This window comes from Antedon mediterranea, chromosome 10 (genome assembly GCF_964355755.1).
Source record: "Antedon mediterranea chromosome 10, ecAntMedi1.1, whole genome shotgun sequence".
Taxonomy (NCBI): Eukaryota; Metazoa; Echinodermata; class Crinoidea; order Comatulida; family Antedonidae; genus Antedon; species Antedon mediterranea.
In genome coordinates this window covers 17405627-17431158 of record NC_092679.1, presented here as the reverse complement: position 1 = coordinate 17431158, position 25532 = coordinate 17405627, and the positions used below count along the sequence as shown (strand labels likewise).

General features: G+C 34.3%; 2 protein-coding genes across 3 annotated transcripts; one reads left to right on the top strand and one right to left on the bottom strand.

The window, feature by feature from the left end:
• The first annotated feature begins 53 nt into the window (after positions 1-53).
• Positions 54-5841, top strand: LOC140059998 (cytoplasmic dynein 2 light intermediate chain 1-like). Of its 2 annotated transcripts, none has more exons than XM_072106016.1 (13): positions 54-152; positions 543-613; positions 1127-1188; positions 1340-1444; positions 1879-1967; positions 2516-2702; positions 3289-3357; positions 3594-3671; positions 3760-3839; positions 4023-4093; positions 4224-4321; positions 4748-4840; positions 5357-5841. In XM_072106016.1, exons 1-13 carry the CDS (start codon positions 142-144, stop codon positions 5435-5437), a joined length of 1095 nt encoding a protein of 364 aa, XP_071962117.1. In that variant the 5' UTR covers positions 54-141; the 3' UTR covers positions 5438-5841. The 2 variants fall into 2 exon arrangements, with proteins under 2 accessions (XP_071962117.1, XP_071962116.1); XM_072106015.1 differs by having other exon boundaries at positions 4748-4881; positions 5357-5793.
• Positions 5812-22235, bottom strand: LOC140059996 (intraflagellar transport protein 172 homolog). The gene is made up of 35 exons (XM_072106014.1): positions 22074-22235; positions 21605-21748; positions 21326-21438; positions 21014-21199; positions 20414-20716; positions 19928-20051; positions 19118-19276; positions 18533-18685; positions 18253-18356; positions 17458-17656; positions 17205-17270; positions 16748-16849; positions 16436-16572; positions 15706-15898; positions 15299-15391; positions 14941-15018; positions 14058-14306; positions 13609-13687; positions 13260-13380; positions 12541-12775; positions 12007-12240; positions 11581-11697; positions 11197-11339; positions 10931-11089; positions 10461-10641; positions 10205-10314; positions 9851-9986; positions 9327-9599; positions 8888-9091; positions 8288-8518; positions 7952-8107; positions 7498-7596; positions 6977-7130; positions 6665-6756; positions 5812-6394 (listed from the first exon to the last, which is right to left on the bottom strand). The coding sequence occupies exons 1-35, from the start codon at positions 22110-22112 to the stop codon at positions 6305-6307; spliced, it is 5256 nt and encodes a 1751-aa protein (XP_071962115.1). The 5' UTR covers positions 22113-22235; the 3' UTR covers positions 5812-6304.
• Between the last annotated feature and the right edge of the window lie 3297 nt (positions 22236-25532).

The window sequence follows — 25532 nt, the reverse complement described above, 5'->3', positions numbered from 1 at the left end:
AAATTCTTAATCTCTGACGTCACGATATTACCTGGTGACAGTAAACTAAAGAAAATTGTTCTGATAAATGTGTGCGGTACAGAAGTGTGCTTGTAAATTGATTTAAATCCTACAATAACAAACAAATTCACCAAGGCAGACATGCCTAAAGGGTAAAATAATAATTTCTCAGTTCGTGGTTTGTATTTTAAACTTATTTGATTCTAATTACAATAAAGAATTTTATGAAAACTCTAGGCCTTTAAATCTCTGTATGAAGTAATTATTTCTCACGGGAAGGATGCAGTTTAAGCCTGGACGTTGACAATCTTTGTGCGCAAATATCAATCTTACATGGGCCTGGAACTAAACACTAAACACGGTATTTTCTTACTTTAATATGAATTAGCCTTTTAAAATGTATTATTTATCGGCCACTGCATTGGCTAATTTTAAACTTTAGTATGTCATATTATAAGTTTTTAATTGTTATTTTATAATTATTATTAGGCCTACCCTATATCTTGTAATTGTATATTTATGTTTTATTTTACACAAAATAGAGAAAAGGTACTTTGGGATATTTCTGTATATGAGGCTGAGAAAGTAGAAAAGGCAAATACAGAACAAGAAGGTGAATATTGATCTATTGTATGTTGAAATGTTGTTTACTTGCTTTCTATTTTTAACAGAAATATTTATAAATAGAAATGTTGACATTGTTTTATGATTATATTGAAAATATTCTTTTTTTAAAACCAATAATTAGTAAAAACTAACCTTGACAGTTTCGCTGTCATTATTTCTGAAGAAGCTGTCCGATCAGGACAGCGAAACTGTCAAGGTTAGTTTTTACTAATTATTGGTTTGAAAAAAAGAATATTTTCAATATACTTATACTAACAAACCAGATGAACATTTTCAATCTTGTTTTATGATTGTCTGATGAAATTTATGATTTTTATGTTTTCTTTTTTAAACCCTATTACATTTCATTGTTGTTATTGTTTCTATCTTTTCTGCTATTGAAGGAAATAATAATTTTTTTATTATCATTATTATTATTTTGATTTGATACTTTCATTTTCCTCTTTATTATTTAATTTACATTTTCCTCTTTACCTAATAATGTTTCTCTTTTTAATAGCTACAGAGGATGGAAGAGCTGGAGGTGAATCCAGTATACTGTTCTTTGGCGGCAAAGATGCTGTAAGATTTTTAGTTTAATTCTCATTTTTGTTAAAATAGTACGGTATTTTAATCTGAGCAATTTACAAAGAGTATACAGTACTCCCAAAACAGTTCTGTAAATAAAGTTATAAGTGAAACACTAATAAACTATTAAATGTTTTTTTGACAGGGTAAAACAACAATCATCTGTAGGTTTCTCGACCGTGATGACATACCAAAATCTACGATAGCTCTTGAGTATACATTTGGAAGACGATCAAAGGGGCACAATGTGGTAAGGCTCTGCTGTCTACACTATCAAACTTCATGTGATCTGGGAGATCAGTCTTTGACTGAAGAGGTCACCCAGTATAAAGATAAAAAACAAAACAAAACAAAACAAAATGAGATGTGCACAAATATGGTTGTGATGCTTAAATATGGTAGTGATATGACATCATAATGTCCATATATGGGCACATCACTCACATACAGTTAGTGTAGACAGATGTATTTTTAATGCTGTCAACAAAATTTGTAAATATGTCTATATATTACCATTGATTCAGTTGTTACTCAGTTATTTATAGAATTTTAATTGCAAAATAATTCTTAGTGTGTATAGGAAGTACTATTATAAATGCATTTTCTTAAATCTTTTAAAGTTTTACTTACTTTACTTTTACATTGCATGTTGTCATGGTTTCAGGCTTAACTTTTTTTTTCCAGGGAAAGGATGTTGGGCACATTTGGGAATTAGGGGGTGGAACAAACATGACTCAGCTTTTGGAAGTGCCAATCAACATGAGCAATCTTAAGTAAGATAAATTATCATTTGTTTTGCAGTTTCTAAAAAATAAGAAATCAATATCAGATTTTTTTGCTAGGACTCAATTTTGCCAATCCTAGGTCATAGAGAATACTATGGTAGTTCGGCAGGGGTTTGAGGCTCACTCACTCCATGGTTCTGGTGGTAGAACGAGTCTTCTCGGATAAGGACTATAAACCGTAGGTCTAGTGTACACATCTAGCTCGTGTGCACTTTAAAGAACCTAGTACATCTTTCGAGATGAGTAGGGGGTTACCTCGGTGTATTAGTACATCACAGCCACTGATCATAACTGGGCCCTCTGGGAGACCAGTCTTTGACTGAAGAGGTTACCCAGTATAAATATAAATTTCAATTCAATTTAACATAATGGTCAACCACTATTTAAAGGATACCCCTATTAAGGGGACACTTTGTTGGGTCTTCAAAGGTTTGTATTTCTTGTGAAGCTGATACCAATATTGCTTGAATCATACATACTCTTTTGCTTTTTTTACAAAGTGTTATCAATCATTCAAATAATAATTTTTATTTTAGGGCACTATCAGTGGTTTTAGTTGTGGATTTATCAAAGCCAGAAACAATGTGGACAGTACTTGAGACATCGCTGAAAGCTGTCAATGAGCGTATAAAACAGGTTATTAAGAAGCTTGCCGTTGAAGATCCCCAGATTGAAGAAAGGCTGAGAAGAAAATCATTCAATCGATTTGCACTTGACCATCCAGTAAGTTTGAATCAGGTTCTCACTTAAAACATCGTGACACCATTAAGTGCAAGAATATTTAATTCAAGGACGTTCCAACTCCTCCGGTAATGGCAGGAGTCTCCAGATACCTCAAGTAATCTCCTGCTTGCCAATAAAGTGCATTTGCTCTTGTTATTTTGGATTAATCAAAAAAATCTCCTAATATGTATCAATTAATCATTTCTAATACTGTCATTAGAAAATAGAAAACATACTTTATATTGGTCCGTTTATAATTCATGCATTGTTTAATAAGTGAAATAATGAATTGGCATCACATTTTCCACTGTTGGCATGCATGATATACCCCATGTTTACAATTATAGCACCATCTACAGTTTAATTATTATTATAGCACCCTCTATAGTTTCATAAAACCCCACGATACTTCATTTTTCCAAGTTGAGAGGTCTGCATTCATCTAGTTGTGTATATCTGTATCTTTATAACTAAACTTAGTTGATTTATAACTAAATGAACTAAGTATGATGTTAGTAAAGTCAGTTAGATTTTTTTTCCCCATTCTATTACATTTCATTTAAAGCGTGCCTTTTTGTTTTCGTAGGATAGAGATCTGGTTGAGCCGATGTTAATACCATTTGGAATTTTAGGAACAAAGTATGACTTATTCCAGGTAAGTAAGCCTCTACCTGTATTTCAGTTTCACTGCTCTGTCTACACTATCAAACTTTATGTGACAAAAAATGTGATGTGCCCATATATGGACATGATGATGTCATATCACTACCATATTTGAGCATATCACTACCATATTTGGGCACATCACACTTGTTTTGTCAAACTAGTTTGATAGTGTAGACAGAGCTTTAGAAAGCATTTCTTACTATGCATTTATTGTTTTCTTATCAGAATTTTGACTCAGAAAAGAGGAAAGTTATCAGTCGAACTTTACGATTTGTGGCTCATAATTACGGTGGAACACTATTAGTAAGTTTATTATATTATTTAAGGAAAAGTCTTTTTTTTGTTTAAATGTTATTTAGCTGATATTAATAATTGCTTAATCCTTTTTTAGTTCTCTAGTTCAAAGAATGAATCGATATTGATGAGAGTGAGGTCGTTGATGAGTCATTTTGTTTTTGGAACAAATTTGAAGTAAGTCAAAATTCCTTTTTGTGTTTTTATTGAAAATTTTGACTGTACTTGCTTACTACTTAAATTTGTTTTCATATATTTTTCTCTTTAGTTCAATAACAGTTGGAAACAAAAAGTAAACTATAGGCCTAGATTATTACATTAAAATTAGTACTTGCTTTATATCTATTATATTTTTCACAGTAAAGCGTATTGTGTTGATCATAACAAACCAATATCAGCACCTTGTGGAACGGATTCAATGAACCAAATCGGTATGTTTTGTCAGTTCCCATTGTTTCGTATATTCACAAATAATTTAACATCGTCTATCACTGTTTTGTTTATACAGCTATTACTTTATTTGAGACTTTATTTTCACCTGAGTGTTTTATTATCTAATAGGTGGTCCTCCAATTACTGATGGCTCGATTGGACAAATCCAAGCAAGAAGCCCGCTTGATCTTTGGAAACAGGCTTTTACTTCATATTTCCCTCAGGAGGTAAGTATATAGTAAAGTATTGACTGTGGTAGCCTGTTAGTTATGTAATCATAGTATATCAAATATCAAGCAGATGCATCTGACATAATCTCATCAACCAACTGCGCTGATTACTGGTTAACGTTATGGTAGTATGTTTCCATACATGTTTCATCAAAATAACCGGGGTAATAATAGGAAAGCGTTATTTGAACATTATACAGTATACTGTATATATGGGATTTGCGCTATAAAAATGAATACATTATAATTATCTTGTTTTGCTGTAAATGTATCTGAGTTTGCCAATCCTGGGCTGTGATGAGTACACTGCAAATTCCTGTCCTTTTTCTCCACCTTGTACCAATATTATGGGTTGTGGCTACTTTAACTACTCGGCCACAAATCTATTCATAGATCTAATATCATTTCCGTCTTTATTTTAAGGCGACTGGAAGTGCTTCTATCTCAGACGATCCAGCTAAAGATCCCCAGTATGCCGAGCCTGAAGTGGACAGCATGCGGGCCCAGAAAGATGAGGTATTGCAGGAGGAACATATACATCAGTCTAATAAGCCTAAGTGAGAGACTTTGAGGGTGGCTGTGAGTGTTGAGAAAATAGTAGCTTTGCGTTATGTTCTTTAACAGTCTAATACAGTACTAACAATATTTCACAAATTGTTTTACTTACTATATATGTTTAGAGAAAGGTTGAGATAAGAAGTTTGAGATTGTGTTGTGAGACAAAATATCTGACATTCTGGGATGTAAAAGTGTGTTGTTAAATTTTCTGCTTTTTAACTTATTTACTAATAAAATGTCCTTTTTTAATCTTTTTGTTACAGTCTGATGTTTATCTTAAATATTTGATCTAACTTTTTAGTTTTTATTTCATTTGTTGGAATTGGAAACATTATAACCATAGAAATCTAATTAAATTTGGAAATTCATAGCTTTTAGAATTATTATATTTGTCGGCTCAATTGCAGAAAATTTAAGTGGACCATATTAGTATAGTAATTAACAATACTTAGTTATCATTGTTTAATCTTTCAGGAATTGGCACGATATCGTAAAGTATCTGAAAGACGAGCCAAAGAACGTGCAATGGGAGCCGGAATGGGCGATGGTCACTGAACAGACTTTAAACCAATTCCTAAGCTACTACAGTACACATCTCTTAAGCTCTGTCTAGACAATCAAACTTTATGTGACAAAAAATGTGATGTGCCCATATATGGATATAATGATATCATATCACTACCATATTTGGGCACATCATGCTTTTTGTCAGTTTGATAGTGTAGACAGAGGATTATAGTTTATATCAATCATCTGGATATAACATCAGTACCTCAAGTCCAGGCTTGAAATATATGTAAACTATAAACTTAAATTGTACTATACTGTAAAAAGATAAATATTTTGGCACATATGGTGTTTTTATATGTATAATACATGAGCTTTTATTTTCATTTTTCTAAGACAAAAATCAAAATGCCGACTGTATGCTTTAATGTATTCTTTTGTATTTAATTATCTATATATTGACTGATGGATTTTTATGGTAATTTACATTTTAAATACAAATGTATTTCAAGTAGTGTGGTAACAATTTGACTGTTGGGACCAGTAAGTAGTTCTGTGCAATTAAAATGTAACTAAAATTCAAATCTGACCAAACATGTTGTTTATTGTTCTAAAACATATGCACAAAAATAGAATATACATGTTTGTTTTACAGTATTGTTCAACATCCATTAAATATAATTACATTTCTATTGTTTCAAATATGTCCTATTTCCATTAACAGTATTTATTTGTACTAATATTTTTTGTGTACAGATACATCTGAATGCTATTCTAATTCAATCAAGGTGCTAAAAATAGAAATATAAACCTGGTTTTTAACCAAATCGCTGATAAATATGCAATTTCTCAAATGAATAATTGTGGTTTACAGGTCAAATCAATATAAATACATGCAGTTCTTTCTGATTTTGTTTACTGGAATGTATAGCTGGGACTTGGTGTGCTCCCACTCCATTGGCCTACAAACCGCATAACATCTTGACATTCTGTACTGTGCGACATCTAAAAATTTAATAAATTAAGCGTCTAAATACACAACTTTTAATTCATCAGTAACATGTACAGTATACACAGTCTACACATGCCTTATTTTGTGTTTACAGTTAATGGCCAGATCTATTTTGTGAAATCCCTACCTGTATAGAATCTACATATGCCATTATTCTTATTATGGACACCCCTCGAAAGGTAGGTATCTCACTTATTGACTACCAATACCACTGTTGGTTTGTGATTCTATTATTTCAAATGGGGTAAACATTTTTATATTACCTTAGTACACATCAAGAACTTATTCCAGTCATCTTTATTAGCTGCATGTCCATTCCTCTTAAAGTCCAGCTTATTTCGAAGAACAGGGTAGCCTAGAGGTTTGATAAAGAATATTAATGTATTTTACATATGACTATCTGGTTAAAGCTTATGGGGCCACTGAGCATGCAGCGCCCAGAAGAGAAAAAAAGCATTAAAATATGTCAAAAAAGGCTAAAAACGCCCAAGGCCTACAGCTTTGGAGGGCCACTTAGTGATCCTAAACACTGATGACTATTCTACAACCATTTACCACAGTGACGTTACACATACCTGAGATAACACAAGGTGGAGATCTCACTCCAGTATTTGGGGCAATAAGTGAGGCAACGTATGTATCTCTCTCATCTCTATCAAGACACTGCTCCACCTTCTGGTCCATTGAAACTGACAACACCCATTCCTTCACTTCTTCCTTCTTATCTTCCTACAAGTACAAACAAATTGTTATTACCCCGTACACCTGCAGGTTCATACATGTAATTTTAAATTTTAAATAATTTTCTTGTAATTATTGCACAGTAGAAACACCTCTATTAAGGCCAATTTACACGGTAAAGCAGAAACAGTTTTGTGTAAATGTTCAAATAACATTGATTCTACATTTTTGGTTTCTGCTTACCGCTCATCTGTGTAAAGTGGACACTTCCAATGAAACAAAAAATTATTATCACTACAGCCTATTCAGTATTGAGGGACACTTTGTTGAGTAATGAAGGTAATAGGAGACTGTGTATAGGCATGATCCATTAATCCATGTCTACAGCTACCATAAAATGTGAAATAAAACTTACTGTTACATGTTGTTTTTCTGGGAGGGGAATCTCAAAAGGAATGTCTGTATCTTGGAAATCAGAGTGATCAAGCATGTCTAAACTGCCGTCCTCTATAGCCTGGAGAAGAACCACAGAAATACAAATTGTATGTTAAGTCACCATAATACTACTTGGCAAATATGACTCGTGGCCCGCCTGAGAAAAACTCTGCACTGTGCCTACAGTAATCATAAAACCACGACATGCAAACTGTAATAATACTGTAAGGTATTACATAACATAAAGTAATTATAATGCATAAAACAAGTCAAAAATGTTGTCTGGTTACAGTGCTCCAGTAGATATAATCAAATAAAATAGAAAATTTGATCAAAAGATTTCAGATGGACTTGTACAGTATGAATAATACCTTTGAATATTTATTAATACAATAATAAATCTAATTTAATTAATATAATTGTTGATATCTTACCTCAGTGAGGTCCAGGAATCTGTTAAGGAACACAAATGCCATGTTATCCCAGCCCTGCTTCCGTGACTGAATGCCAGCCTCGTAGAATGCCTTGTCTGCTGGTACTATTTCAGTGTGTCTCAACAGGGCAACAGACAATTTGGCAGCAAGTACCTCCTGTAAACCAAATAAACACAGTTCAGTGGCCGTATTCACCATCAAACTTAAGTATTCATTTTTAGGAGATTTTATTAATTTCAAGGGTGTTTCCCAGCCACAGGAGTTGATATACTAGCCTAGCTTAGAATATTATATCAAAATGTTACAGGAAAATAGAGGGCTTTACAAAGATCTTACCAATTTTTCTTGCCCTAAGCAAGCACTCCTGGTCGCATAGTAGTGTGCTACTAACAGCATATTTTGAAATTCCTCACATGCAGGATTTTTTGATGCAGGGGATCTTGCAAGGTTCTCGGTCAGATTCATTAACATATCCCGCAGATCTCCCCATGTATGGTACGCCTGTGGTCTGTCCAGGTTTGGCATTGAAAGAATTTCCATAAAGATTCGTTTGTAGATGTTGAAGTTCTAGTTAACATAGAAATAAATTTACAGAGATAAAAAACAAATTGGATGTTGTAACATAATGTAGGCAACATACATAAATAAAAAGACACACATTGACAATAGGGATGTGCCCAGCCATATCTAAGTGCCCGGTGCATTGACATCGTCCTGGGTGAAGGTCTAAGAGGTATCCCTCTTATCTTTGAGATAACTTCCTTCAATGAAAGTAGCTCAGATTCCAAATGGTCTACCTTTGATGTTTTTAACGCTAGTTTTGTTTTAATTAATGCCAAAAGTGCAGAAATTGATAGTGCTGAGCAGGGTCAACCAGCGTAGGCACATCACATGGTGACAAGTTTTCATCATACATTATAAAAATACACTGCATACCTCTGGGTTTGGTGGTGCTCCATGTTGGACGTACAGATCCAGTGCCTTCTGGATGTTTTTCTCATTGATAAGGTGTGCAGCATAGAGAGCAATGTACTTATGAAGTACTTTGAAATCTTGTTTCTGTGCCTTTTCAATACACTCCTCCCACTTGCCTTGTTCAACATACATGTTTAAGGCTTCAGTCGGTTCCAGATCCATCATCTAAAAATAATACATTTAGTTTTAAATAATGGTAGCACTTAAAAAGGACAATATGCATGCAGTATCCCCTAGAAGCACATAACATCAGCGTAAACTAGGAATAATAATATTAATTGGTCAGTTATTGTTAAATGACAGGTGAATACCTGTTTAAAACAAAATACTATACAGTACTCAGTATACTGTTTAATAGGATAGATGTTTAGTAGATATCACAAAAAAAGAAAAAACATACCGAATCAGGATCATTCTTCTCCTTCAGGAATTCCTTATATCTGCTGTCAACATACTTCTCGTACCTAGGCTCCAACTCTTTAGCCACTTTCTTAGCTTTCACCCACTCCTGTCCATCTAGCAAAACGTCAATGGCCTCTTTGATCAAGTCTAGCTGAAGATACAACTCTGCTGCTGTGTTGTACTTTTCAATACCAGCCAATTGAGGGCCTACTTGCTTCACTACTGACAGGGCTCGTGACTTATCAATGAACTTCATAGCTATGCCAACAGCCTGTGGTGAAAGGTCAGGATCACATAGTTTATTTATCGCATATACAGGACAGTGGAACCCCTCCTTTGCAACACACTCATTCATGGTACTCTCATGATAAATAAACAGATAACCACTATTCAATTTAGAATTGAGTTTTGAAGATTTGCCCATAGAAGGGATTCTACTGAAAAATCTAAATTTAGGATCTGATCCAATTCTTTGAATCTTGTTTACAAAAAAACAGAAATAAAAACAAATACAACTTTTACCTTTGACCAGCAATTCTCAAGAAGTTTGGTGTCATTTGTATGCTTAGGTGTCACCTTACAATAGCAGTCCACAGCTCTGGCATACTCTCCAGCTCCTTCCCATTCACGGGCCTGGGAAATCAATATCTCTACACCACTGTAAAAGTAAATAAAAAAAAATAAAAAATGTGTTAAAAGAACAATAATACTATACAATCTTTCTCTTTACATTAAAAGAGTTTTGAGGTAAAATAGAATTCATTCTCAGTGGAAGATCTTCATACATTATACCATACTGTATGATAGCTAAAGTAAATGTGAATTGAAATGAAACTGGAAAGAGGACATTTATCATTCATGATGCCTAATTCTTACCCCAATTCTGGATTCAGCGCTTCACTGTCAAATTCTTCTTGCAGCTGTTGCAGCATGTGTGGCACATACTCTTTGCAGACCCGTAGACAGTCCTGCCGCATACCAGCATTCTGTGGAGAGCATAAGACATTTCCCTCAATGGTAACAAATAAATTAAACACTCAATTGAGTAACTATGTAAAGTAGCACTGTTGCTGTTTAATAGTAAAACAAGCTGAAATCACTAACACAGTGTTAATCTATTTCTTCTGGTTACCTTGTAATATTTTACAGCAAGTTCTGGTCGTTGAGCCCTCAGAAGGAATGACTCCGCTTTCTGGAAGTCCTTCTGTTCGAATGCAAATCTAGCCTGACCAACTAGGACATCAGCAACGCTGTCTGGGTCATGCTTCTCTGCCACCCGCTGAGCTGCATCCCAATCTTGGCTGTGTACATACCTATAACAGAAACAACAATGAACTGGGAATGAACATAGAATACACAGGGCTTGCAACAGAAACTTAGGCCTACTATTGATGACATCAACAACTATTTCTAGGCCTGAAGTTTAAAGTTCAGGATTGTCAAAGTCTGGAGGTTCAGACTTAAAGCCATTGTGGCTTATTGATATATCCACACACAATCAAATGTATTATTATTATTTAATATTTATAAGTACAAATGAAATAAAACTGAAACTGATGGGCCCTAGTTTTCAATAATGCCATAATTGGCACAAAAACTTACATCAATACAGCCTCTTTGGGTTTTCCAGCTTTGATGAATGCCGCCTCTGCATCTTTGAACCTGCCCTCGTCCTCAAGGTACATGGCATGTTTCAAGTGGATCTCTGGTATCTTGTTTTTAGCAGATGTTTTGGCCAAATCGAATGCAAATTCAAATGCACTGTGGGTGAGAACATAATTAATTTTAGTAACGGTAATATATGAATGTATATATGTTGTGCTTTTAGGATTAATACTGTTAATACGTATAAAAGTAGCAAAACCTACCAATTGTCAGCAGCATATTCTATGGCAGAATCAAGTAAGCCAAACTTGGTGAGAAGTTTGACAGCAGAATCACCACCAAGACTCTTAGCCCACAGGTAGGCTACCTGCTTTGTAGAATCAGCTTCCCCGTGGCTTTTGGCTACCTGCAAGGCAATTCAATTATTTAACTAATTTAATTAAATATACAACAATACCGCAAACCTATTTGAGTATATCATAATCAAGATTATTCAAGCATGTAGAGCTCAAATGAAATTGATCATGTGACTAATTCTTGTGGCATTGTGGTAGCAGGAGCTGCCAATACCAGTAATTCAGTAGTAAAATTATTTATGACAAAATGTTGAAACTGATGAAAAAATGAAAGCTTTAAATAATACTGACCCTGTATGCCTCATCCCACAGGTCAGCACCACGGTACATATTGACTGCTCCTTTCCAGTTTTTGCCTTCAATGAAGTGATACTCCGCCTGCCGTAATTGTCCATCAGTTTCCATTTCCTGAAACAAATAATTAATAATTCAAAGCTCAGGGATACGATGTTATAATGACAATTTCAGAGATAAATTTTTTTCAATATCATCATTAGTGTATCTTGAACTATGACCATGTAAATTTCCTGATGAAATCAATTTATATGTAGATTCTAAATTAAATTTTAGTTAATATATGGGGAAAGACATCATTTCTTCTCCAACAGTAAGTATAATAATACTCTAGGACTTGTTTCAGTCAAAATTGTTAATATCTTCACATTGTATTCTCAGTAGAACATCTACTAAACTATTCAACTCTTTACATTGGATTACCTGTGCTAGATGTAGATGCGTGTCTTGTAGCAGATCAGGATGGTAGTGTTTCACTAGCCTAACCATGTGGTCATATTGACGTTGCTTCTTGTACATGGTAATCGCCATATCTGGTTCTTCAACGGTAATGTACAGTCTTTCAGCCTCCCTGAATTTGCCCTGCGCTTCCAATTGCTGGGCCTGACTAATATAGAGCACAGCAACATCCTCAGATTTCATGCAAGTGACTGCAAGCTAAAAGTGAATTTAAAAGTAATTTTAAATATTTGGAATTTCTTATGTTTGTACATTATTGCCTGGCCATCACTAAATTTGAATGATTTACAATTGTAGCATGATCTTTACAATAATGTAGATATATCAAGTCTGTTTGAACATGCTTCCCTAAACCCGAAAACACATTTCTTGCTGATATTCCTATTTCATACTACAGCAGCAGCAGCAGTGATGCATAGGCCTACTAGCCTAGCTCATTTTTGTAAAAAAAGATAAAAACAAAATAAAAGCTATTGGCTTGAAATTGTTTAAACCTACTTTATGAGCAGCCTCCCATTTTCCAGCGTTTGTGTACATTTCAATTGCCATCTTCGTCATGTCTGCCCGTACATAGAATTTCTCTGCTGTCTCATAGTCCTTGATAGAGGCATAATGACGGGCAATATCAGCATAGTATTTCTCAGCCATGCTTGGTTCCTGAATCTCAATAATTTGAATGGCTTTGTTCCATTGATGGGAGTGAATTGCTGCCTCTATAGCTTTCTCAGAACAACTGCATATAAAAAGAAATAAATTATGTTATACATTCAACGCTCCCAATACAAGACTCTCTAAAAACCAGAAACTCTCTTAAAACCAAAGTGTCTCAAATTCATTTCTACCATTTAAAAACAAGAAATACAAGACTTTCTGGAAAACCAGACATATTAGTTTAAAAAAGTCCGGTATTGGGAGAGTTGACTGTATAATCGTTTATGTACATAATATTTATTAATAACGTCATCTTCAGAGTAATACTGAATTGCAATGAAATACAGCATTAATTTCAATCAACAATGATTTTAAAAAGTAGTAACGATAAAAACCTTTAAAACAAGTAAAGTGATACAATTTGTAATGGATTCTAAAGCTCAGTCTACACTATACACAAAATGTGATGTGCCCATGGAAATGATGTCATATCACTAACATATTTGAGCATATCACTAACATATTTGGGCACATCACACTTTTTTGTCAAACTAGTCTTCACATACCCAGCCTCTATGAAGTGGTTGATTGCAGCGTCCATCTGTTTTTGACTGACAAGATAGCTACCCCATTCTTCTTCCAATTTGACAACATCATTAGGAAAAGATACTCGAGCCAGCTCAACAGCTTAAAAAAACAAACAAATATAGTTACACTTATACAATGTAAATGTGATGTGTCCATATATGGACATGATGATGTCATATCACTACCATATTTGGGCACATCACACTTTTTTGTCACATAAAGTTTGCAGACAACAGCACTTTAGACATGATTATTTTACTCTAATACAATAATATAATATACTTTTTTTTTACTCTCAAACAGGAAATGTATAACATTGCTGCATACCTCGACGAAATGACTTTCCTCTTCTGTAGCACTCCATGGCTCGCTGTTCATCCCCAGTCTTTTCAAACAAGTCCCCTGCCTAGGTAAAGTAAAATCAGGTATTATTTTACTCATATTGCCAAAAAGAATGTGTACTTCTTTGGTTACTTAAGGTACAGGTATTTGTTATTGTAATGATAAAAGATATTGCATACAGTACTTAAATATACCAATTTATCATAGTTGTTACTTTGGGAGTACGGAACCTGAACTCTTGTTATAGTGATTAGGTTCACTTTTAGGTTCCTGCCTACTCCCTTAGTTTCTGTGTTTTTGTATGTTTGTAACTGGTTTTTGGCAATAAATAATAATAATAATAATAATAATAATAATAATAGTATGTTTGTATCTTAAACTCAAAGACAATAAAGGTTACTTCCACACAACTAAAATAAAATAAACAAACTTACCCTTTCATAAAAATCACTCTTAATAAGCGATGCAGCAATCCTCTGAACAAGATCCCGGTTAGACATCAAATCTTCGTGGCTAGTTACCAAGCGTGCGGCACGTGCAGGCATACCAGCTTTCATGTATAGATTGATGGCAGCATGATAGTCGTTATTGTTCTCCTTCATCTCACCAGCTTTCTCTTCTTGGCTAGTGTCCATCAGCCATTGGTAGTAACTTTGTCGAAGATTGTCTAGTTCCGGATGTCCCTGGAAAGATTAACATTTCTATTACTGATAAATCATATCTAAAGCTGTGACTACACCATCAAACAATTTTGACAAAAAAGTGTGATGTGCCCAAATATGGTAGTGATATGACATCATCGTGTCCATATATCGGCACATCACATGTTGTTGTCACATAAGTTTTATAGTGTAGACAGAGCTTAAATGAAGAAGTTAGAGCAGCAGCATACTATCCCTAAAAAATGGTCTGAAAATCATAGCTGGAGGTCACTCAAGGAAGTTATCCAAGAACAGATGTGGGAAAACAGTTCTTTTCAAATCGTGTTGTGGATAAATGAAATTCAATACCAGATGAGATCATCTCTGTACCTAGTGTAAAGTTATTCTTAAAAAAATGAGGGCCCACCCTAAGGAATGAAGGGTCAATTATCAAGTAAGTACAGTCAACTCTCCCAATACCGGACACCTTTGGGCCGGCCAAATAAGTCTGGTTTTCCGGAAAGTCTGGTATTCGGAATGTGTTTTTAATGGTAAATATAAATTTGGGACCTTTTGGTCCTCAAAAAAAGTCTGGTATTGGGAGAGTTTCTGGTTTTCAGAGAGTCCGGTATTGGGAGAGTTGACTGTATTAAGTATACTAATATATGATGTTTACCTTGGCTTCTGCTACAGCAATAGCCTCATCCCACTTGTGCAGTTCTTGATACATCTGCATGGCCTCATCAATCATATTCTAAAAAAGAAGACATCTCCATATCAAATGATAACAGTTCAAACAAGACTCATTTGATGCTAAAGGCCCATTTACACTAGGACGATAACAATTGACGATAATAAATAAACATACATAAAGGATGGGCCTTTAGGGAGTGGAGTAGTCTACAGTCGTGAGTTGGCACACTAGCAGTAGGTAAGGATTGATCCCTGCACATTAGAATTGTAAGGTAATGTTAACAACAATTGCTATTTAAGAATTCTTTATTCGGGTTCCACAAATTTACAAAATAAAATACCTGTTCCAAGTATATTGTCTCAGCCTCTTTAAAGTCCCTTTTCAAGATGGCCAGTTTTGCTCGCACTTCATAATGAGCCATTCCATCACCACTCTAAAAAACATAAATTAAAGAATCTTATCTTTTTATTTAAGATTATTGTGCACATCTGCCAATGGCAAATGTGTATGTCAAAAAACTCTCTCAGTTAGTTGTTGTTGTCTCGGATACAATAAGTAAACAACTGTTTTGCCAGGCCTAGGCTAGGCAGTGATCTGGTCGATGAGCAGAGTGGTGCTTGCCGCGGTAGGCCTAGCTCCTAGGCTAGGCCTAGGTGTATTCACCCACAAAAGTATGTGAAAGTACCCTCAAATGTGCCGCATTAACGTACTATGACTTTTGCATTATTTGTATAATAATGAACTTACCATTTCTTTAGCATAGTTGGCTGCAAGTTGATTGAGATTACGGAGATATCGTGCCTTTGCCACATCACCAAGAGCTGCATAGCATCGTTCTGAGATGTGCAGATAGCAGGATTCAAGCGATAGCTTACTTAGGGTTTTCCACATAGCTTCAGTTTCATTCGACATCTCAAGGGTCTCCAAAAAAGCAACAGCTCTATACAAATTTTTGAGATATGAATAAAATAATATAATATAACATTTTGTGATAAGGTTACTTATAATGTTAATTTGAAATTAACACCCATGCAATAACAATAACATTGTCTTGCTAATTACATTAAACCCCCCTATTAAGGGGACACCTTTGGTACCCAACAGTATCCCCTTAATAGTGTTTTCTGTAGTGTCACTGTTAAAACATATTAATATTTTGTTTCATGGGAAAGTATACACTTAGTGCTAAGGAGGGGTTCTACTGTATTAACATATTGCAGCATTTTTGAGAGATTTTTTAGGAATGTGTGAAGCATACATCTAGTAACAAGTACATGAATGTTGCCATATCAATATTGTTCTACCCAGCTGGGATATGGCATTATAACAAAAGATTTGTTGTTTAGATAGTTTCTTTTTTTCCCCTTATATTTATTTAAGTAATTATTAAGATAATTATTTTATGAGCACTTTAATTTCCATTTATATTGGACAATAAAAAGAATCTATATCTGTTTAATTTATTTTCGCCCTATACCTTGAATAATCTCCATCATCAATAGCCGTTCTGAACTCAATTAATCCCTCGTCTAATGTGTATGAGATAGTAGTAACACCTTCTTTAACGATCACATCAGTCTTACCATCTACACGCTCAAGATCAATAATATCACCCTACAAAAAAGTTGTAATTGGTAATCTTTGTTAATTCACATGATACTAAATACAATACAGTAAACAATATGATGTAATCGGCAGAATTTTTATCTAATGAACGCACACACTCGCGATGCAAAAAGTCAATCAATTACCAGTTATAAATACAAATCAAATTTAAAATGGTACAAACCTTGATAGGAAACATTGTAACCTTTTCAGGATGGTCTATATTGTACCAAACACAGAGACTGTCTCGATTCTGAGCAACAACCACATCACTTTGAGGAACCCACTAAAAATAAGAAAACAGTAGAAAATAAAAGAGTCATACATTATATATGAATAAAAAAGATGATGAGCACATACAGACAAATGTTCTAGAAGTTCTGATTTTGATTCTAATGCAGGCGCTACATGATTTGTTTGTTGTTCTTACAAAGGATTTGCTGAAGATAAACAGAAACATTCGATTTATCAATGCATCATTAATACTAAATATTAGTATTTTAAAGGCTTCAAAATAGACTCAGGATTGTACCATGCTATATTTAAATTTCGATAGGTATATGTATATTTTAATCATTCTTGTAATCTTCAAAATATAAATTGGTATTCATATACAAATCACATAATCAATAACCTTTTACCTGTACATAGGAGCTATAATTCTGTATTGTTGTTTTTGTTTCAGTAATGATGTCAAAGAGGTGAAGCTAGATAAAGAAGAGGAAAAAAAAGGTGAAATACCCGACATTATTTAATCAATGTAAAATATATAAATCAATTTTAATACAAGAAAATCACTTACAGGGAACTTAAAGAATAACATTTTTAAGTTTGACATCTAGCTTATTCTAAAATTTGGAATTTATTTATTTCATTAACAACTATATAAATTACCCTTAATCGTTTATCCCTGAATAGAAGCTTATGTCCTGTCTCGTTCAACTCTAACCAATCAATCTTTGAATCATGTGCCATGGTGGCCATTGGGAATCCAGTAACAAGATCAACAATCGCGATGGTTTTCAGATCTACAAGGTATGCCATCTTCTTGTTGTCATCAACACCAAGCTGCTTGCGCTCATTCAAACGCACACTGTAATACAAATTTAAGCGTGGTTCCCACTAGACGCAACACAAGGACGTAACGCAACGCAAGTGAATTGACCAATCCCAAGCGATGGCTTATGATTGCTAACTGTCTATAACTTTGCTTGTCATTGGTTAAAACGCTTGCGTTGCGTTTACGTCCTTGCGTTACGTTCTAGTGGGAACCAAGCTTTAGAAGTTCTTTTTATATTAAATGAAATATTGGATAAAGGAACATGCCAAATATAAAACGAAACAATGACAGGGACCAAAAAATGTATGCCCATACAATGAGAGTTAACTATACTTTATCTTGTTTTAAAGTATTATTATTATCGTAACATGTCAGGTCATGTTAATTCATTGTGAGCATACAGGAAAGTTCAGACGTGCTTCCTCACTCTATTCCTTGACACAGTTCTGATGGTTATAAGTTCTGATGGTTATAAGTTCTGATGGTTCTAAATTCTGATGGTTCTAAGTTCTGATGGTTCTAATGGTTCTAAGTTCTGATGGTTCTAAGTTCTGATGGTTTTGAGTCAGGACGACAACCAATGACACATCAATGCATAGGTCCTATTGTTAAAGGAAAAAATATTTTACCTGATAAGATGAGGGTTCATGAACTCTGTTCTAACACATCCCAGTACTTCATTGTTGCCATACTCCACAAGGGAAAGCTCACCAGCGTTGAAGATCATGCAGACCTGAAAAAAAAAACATTTAAACAAGTTTTGAATTTTTTATTTCAATAGGATTAATTCTAGTACTACTATATTAATATTTATGTAATTTAGAATTAATTTGTATAGATAACTAACACAGAAAGTGTATTGTAAATTTGAATAAATTTGCATGAATGAATATCAAACAGCATACTTACACATTCATTATCAAAAAAGAACTTCTCATTGCCACCACTACTTTGCCAAGGAACTTCACTAAGCTTGTTTGTTGACAAGTCACCCAGCAACAAAGTGTTAGATGTGTGCCCTATCAGATAGCGATCCTTACCCAGGATTTTAACCTCCTCAATCTTTAATAAAAGGGGACACATTGGTTAAAAACTATATAATTGAGAGAAAGAGATTAAATATTAAATACATTAGTGAAGACAAATCCCAAATTTGTAATGTTGTAGTTGTACTAAATGCAATACAGGCTCAATCTAAAGTAAAAGTGGATATAAAAATGGTTATAATTGAGAGAAAGAGATTTAATATTAAGCTCTGTCTACACTATCAAAAAATGGGCATGATGATGTCATATTATTACCATATTTGGGCACATCACACTAGTTTGATAATGTTGACAGAGCTTTACATATACAAATATTTCTAATCCTAAATTTCTAACGGTGTACTAAAGCAATACAGACTGTATAGATTCTTAACTATACCTATTGTACATCAATTATTGTACAGTAGCTATTAGTTACCACACAAAAATCAAATTTTTCCGTACTCACCTCATATCCGTAGTGTGATTTAAGTACAACTCGTGTTCCAGATGAAAGATTTTTTATTATGACCTGGCTCAGACCCACGTAAGTCATCTCGAACTTGTTTTTGAAAATAGTGCGACGAAGCGAACAATCAAACATCTCCACTCCACCACAAAGTGTTCCCTATTACAATTAAGATTGTTGTTTCAAAATGCTTTATTAGATCTAAATATTTAACCATCATAGTGTCGATTGATTTCGGTTGTTAATATTGAGATGGGTGGTACGCAGTGGACAAACGGAAAGCCAGTAGGAATCAACACCAGAAATTATGTTTTTTGTGCTATACAGTATGAATTGAAGCTTTTAAGGTAAGATAAATCTTTATTGTCATGAACATGAAATTGGTTTTCCTTGATGCTTAAAAACACATACAATATATAAAACATTGAAAAATATCAATACAATACATTAAAACTATATTAAGCTTGGTTCCCACTAGGATGCAACGCAAGGACGTAAACGCAACGTTTTAACCAATGACAAGCGAAGTTATAGACAGTTAGCAATCACAAGCGAATAAGCCATCGCTTGTGATTGGTCAATTCACTTGCGTTGCGTTACGTCTTTGTGTTGCGTCGCTAGTGGGAACCACGCTTACGTAAAAAAGTTATGTTTACAGAAGGAATAAAAAAACAAAGCAGGTAATTAGAAAATGAAAACCAGAATTCTTGAAGCTTTTAGTCTCTATTTTGTATAATACATTCTGAAAATGTAAACTTTTTTAGGCCTACTGTGTTATTTAAAACTATGTACTCAATTTGATATACTTACAGCTACTAATTTGGATCCATCCTTACGCCAGGCTAGTGTAGTTATCGTGTATAGATTTTTAATGTCCTTTCTCTTAGCCTCTTCCCATATACCTTTCCTAGGTGACCAGTTGTAAACACGCAATCTGCAAGAATTGACAATAGCAACATATGTATAAACATGTTATAGCTTCTGAACAACAATTCCATATTATTTCATACAATAACAACAATTGAACTTTGCTTTACAGAATGACACTATAAATGTAAGTCTTCTACACAACACCAAGTACATTAAATAGCATCAATGTGATACATACCATCTAACAGACAATGTAATGAGAGTATGAAGCATTTTACCTAAGGATACAATCATATGGCACAGACAAGACTCGAACCCAAATCTCTTACATGCTAGTCCAATTCCCTTACCATTACGTCATCATATCGAACAGAATGGATAGTAGATCAATAAACTTAACAAAAACTTAATAAAAAAAGGACATACCTGTCATAGCTACCAATAACGACAGACTGGCCACTTGGACTGTTGGCAGCCACTGTAAATTCATGTTCATCTGGATCTCTGCTGTGATCAAACTGCTGGATGCAACGACCATCTCTTCCATACACCATTATCTTTTTGTCACATCCTGCAGCCACGACACTGCTTCCAGCCCAGCAGAGGCTATACGGAGGACATGGGTGTGTGCAGATCTTTCCCTGCGACTCTCCTGTGCCCTCGTCTTCAAAGAAATAGCGGACAATTGTGCCATCAGCATGACCAGATACAATTCCTTTTCCAGATGAACTGAAAGAAATTTCATTAAATAATTTGGCACATCTATACTGTGTATTGTGTCATAATTGACAAAACACATCTATCTCAAGACGAGTAGTCAGGATTTAACTCAGACAGCGTCGTACGACAAGGCCCAACAGTCTAGTCGGGAAAAAATTAAGCATCTTAAAACGACCTAAAAATTATGCTTGACGCTATCTCAAGACGACTCGTCAGGATTTAACTCAGACAGCGCTGGCCCTTATATAATTATACAGTTTTAACCTGTTAAAAACCAATATGAAAAGATTGAATGCATATACTCACTTGTGTGCTACAGACACTACATAAGAATCAGTACCATACACTGTAGATGATTTGTTGGTCTTGGTATTAGCCACTCGCACCTTTCCGTCAGCTAGGCCTACAATGATCTGGTTGTCAGGAGGCCAGATTAGGCAGGTAACAGCACTCTGCTGGACAAACTTGTTGCAGATAACTTTCTTTGAGTCCCTAAATTGACAAATGATTCTTGAAATTAATTTTAAAACAGATTTTTAACTTCTTATCAAACGTATTTATGAAGTTGTATTTAATTGTAATAACATAGAATTTTTAAAATCCAAGGATGTCCCATACCAATCATCTCCAATTTTGTACACGTAGACAATGTTGTCTGTTTGACCAACAGCAATTTTTGTTGAATCGGGTGAAAACGCCAAACCTTTCACTGCGTAGCTTTTCTTTCCATACTGCAAAATAAAATTGTAAATTAATATTATTACTCAACTGTTGACCGTGCCGAGATATGCAGAGATATCCGCCGTTTACACAATTTTCTAATAAGTATATATAAAACTGGCCTAACTAAGATACAATACAACAAGTCAATATTATAATTAATATATTTTACTGTACCTTTGAGTCAATGGGTTTGGTTGAGAACTTATCTCTTCTTTCACCGTGTTCATCATAAAGTAGAATTACACGATCAACAGTACAAACAGCTAACTTATTGTTATTAGGTGACCATGCCAATGCTGTGATTTTAGCAGCTCCATCCTGAACAAATTTAATTTATTTAAAATTGTAAATGCTTTTTTAATTATCCTAGGCCTATTTAAATTCTGTAGTATTATAATACTAAATTGAAAATAAGAACCTAGTCCTACCACGCTAACAGAGGATAAGGTTAATTTTTTTGTTTGAAATTCTAGGCTAGGCCTAGGTCAGTGTTCTGACTACACGGTACGGGGGCCTAACCTCACGGCACCCGGCCAGTTTCAGCTTGACAACAATAACAGCGTCCTAAGCAACGCAAGTTGTTTACAGTAAATTAATACGTGTTATGTACACACAACTCTAGAAATCAAATACACAACACTACCTGAGGAGTAAGGAATGTTTTCGTATGTTTCAATTGCATTTTCCTGTATTTAAGAAGCCACTAACGAAATGTTAGCTAAGCCCTAGCCTACACACAAAATGTTTTACTTAGCCGCGATCAAGGAATTTTAGCAGTAGCCTCTCTGCAGTTACTCTGTGCTGCTAATACGCTACTACCACCCCAATAAAGGTGGTGTAGCGTAAACGACACGCCTGGAGAATAAAGCCTACTTTAGTTAGATGACCAAATTAACCATAGCGCGATTGTATATATGTAATAATATGCTTATTGATTAAATCATCTGATTTTAGTGTCGAAGACGTATAAATGGTTACTAGGATGAAAAACCAACTTTCTATTTTCCAAATCAGTAGTACATTTATGTGATTATTAGTTGATAGCATTTAGACTTTGTAATTGTAATTTGTAAATATGCAGGATTTGTAAGATGTAATCTTACCTATAAAGCTGGGACTAACATTTATTTTTTCAATAAAACAAAATGTTAGTTTATAAGGTCGACTCTACAATATTTAACGCAAAATGGTAATTGTTTAAATTACAATTTTCTAATCGATAATTTGTCCTTTACAAAAGGTAATATCTCAAACTGTTGATAATGATAATGTTACCCTGAAAACATAACTTTTTGTTGTGTTGTGTTTGACACATTATTGAAAAACTATTAGGAATACAATGTAAACATTAGGCATATTAATTCCGCACTTTGTTTTACAATTGTTGGGCCAATTTCAAAATTCTGAATTTATACCTGACATGGTTCTTAAAGTCATGCATTTATATGCACAATACCATGTCATTTCCTTTGCTTCAGGTGTTACATGACATCGGATCCTAACCATTCGTATAAAAAAAATATTTTCAATCTATTGGTCGGTCTCTTCATATAATAATGCTCCAAATCTTAATACTGTACTGCCGGTAGACCACGGATAGACTTTCTTCATCAGTGTATCTATGAATGGATGACTTTTGGGAACAGGAATCCTAGTAGACCAAATCCAGCACCGTTTTGATTCCGATTATTCGGGAAGTCTCCTCATGACTAGAATCAAACGAACACGTTGAACAATCGCCAAAAATGATGATAATACAATCGTTCTAATATCTGATGTTCTTCGGATAAAAACTATTCGTGTAAAAAAATATCTGAATTTGTAACTGACATTATAATAGTAACGCCAGGTCACACTTGGAAATTGGTTGTGAAGACCTCTCTTTCGACACCGACTTATATCTGCAAAGTATTCAGTGTCTTATTCTGACGAATTATTTCTCTTCACGTCATTAAGTATCAGACGCATAATTGAACTAACTAATAATTATTGTTGTTCATATTATATTATATTATATTCAAGTGTACCTTCTTTACTAGACTTGTCCCAAGTATGTATTTAATAGTACAGTCTTTTTTATGTTATTCCACCAGTCATATGCAAAAATATAAGACAATAGAGCATAGATTGGTGGATTTACTGGTTCAGTAGTGGAGTTCTCCGTCTTTTTGGTCGTGTCGGAGTTAGGGTTGGGGTGAGCTACCTCTGGACGGGTCTTCTAGTAGTTCATGAAAGCAGTACAACAACAATTGTTGAAAGTTTGTTGAGCTGATCACCACCACTTTCTGATCAGCTACCTTGACGAAACTGATTTCTTACGTACGTTTATTACGGTTTTATTTCTTATGAACTTACCCATTACTGCCGCTCTATCAAACTGACAAAGTGTGATGTTCCAAAAACGGTAGTGATGCTCAAATATGGTAAGCAATAACAGAAAGACATCTAAGTATTTTTGTATGATCAAATTTAATGCATTTGAACCACGGTAATCACGCAATGTTCGTAACGACGTATTAAATTCTACTGCACATTATCAAAAATAAATGTTATTGCTAAAGTGTCATGGACTTATAAAGTCTTACTCTACACTCACTGCTATTACTAAAACTCATGACAGCTGGATCCACAGTATTAATGAAGGTAAAATCATTGGTTCAGTTTTTATTGATCTAAGGAAAGCTTTCGATCTTGTAAACTACGAAATTCTGTTACGTAAACTTCCCTTTTATGGTTTTTCTGAATCGTCTGTGAAATGGTTTACATCCTATCTTACTGGACGTCAGCAACATGTCTGTTATAAATCAACTATATCTTCATCTATTAATGTCAACGCTGGTATACCTCAAGGATCCAACCTTGGGTCACTGTTATTCTCCATATACATAAATGATCTCCCCAATTGTTTATCGTACTCTTCAATGGATATGTTTGCTGATGATGATACCATAATTTACAATTCTAGCGATAAGGTAGACGATATTGTAACCAATCTTAATTTTGACTTGGATAAAATCTCCACTTGGCTTCTAGCTAATAGTCTTGCGCTCAATACTAAAAAAACTGAAGTGATGGTAATTGGAACGCCACAAAGGCTTTCTTTACTCGGGCCTATAAATGTTTCTATTAGCAACTTACCTATCAAACAGGTTACCCAACATAAGCATCTTGGCATCATTCTTGACTATCATCTTACTTTTATTCCGCACGTTGATAAGTTGTGCAACAAATTAAGTTCCTCTATCTCCATCCTCGCCCGAACTCGAAAATTTGTCCACCAAGCTACATCTCTTATGTTATACAATGCTCTTGTCTTACCTCATATTGACTATTGTTGTTCTCTCTGGGGCTCACGAGCACCACTCGTTGCTAAAGTCCAAAGTCTAAAAGAGTTATCTTGAAAGTTCACCCTCATACCCCATCCCACCTTATTGATAACACCATTTCTATCTCATCCGTTTCTCAACGTTATCAGTTTCAACTTGGTTGTCTCGCCTATCGGGCTTCCATCAATACCGTTCCGTCCGGATTACATCAGTCGCATGTTAACCAGGACTCAGCCCGGAGGTCGACCTACTACCAGATCCATCTCTAATTGTAATTATTTTATTCCTCGACCTTCTTTAGAGATTTTTAAACAATGTTTCAGTTATAAAGCGCCTATGTATTTTAATATGATTCCTAAAATCATTCGACAATCTGAAAATGTTATTTCCTTTACACGTTTCCTTAAACTATTTATTTCCAGATAATATTGTTCGTACTATGTATATATATATATATATTTTTTTTTCTGTCAACGATTTTAACTTTTATATGAATTTTATATAATCATTGTAAATTTTTAAGCCTTTAATATATTTTATGTCATTTGAATATTTAATATTTTATGTGTTGTACTGTATGTTTGTTTTATCGAGGGCCCTGAATGATCAGTTCTATTAGGAACTGGATAGGCTACCCTCAGTAAATATGGTAATAAATAAATAAATAAATAAATAAATAAAATAAGACTATCAAGATATTAATATTAATAATAACACCAGGAAAGTTTAGTAATTAATAACAATAATGAACATATATGTACGTATATGGTGATGGG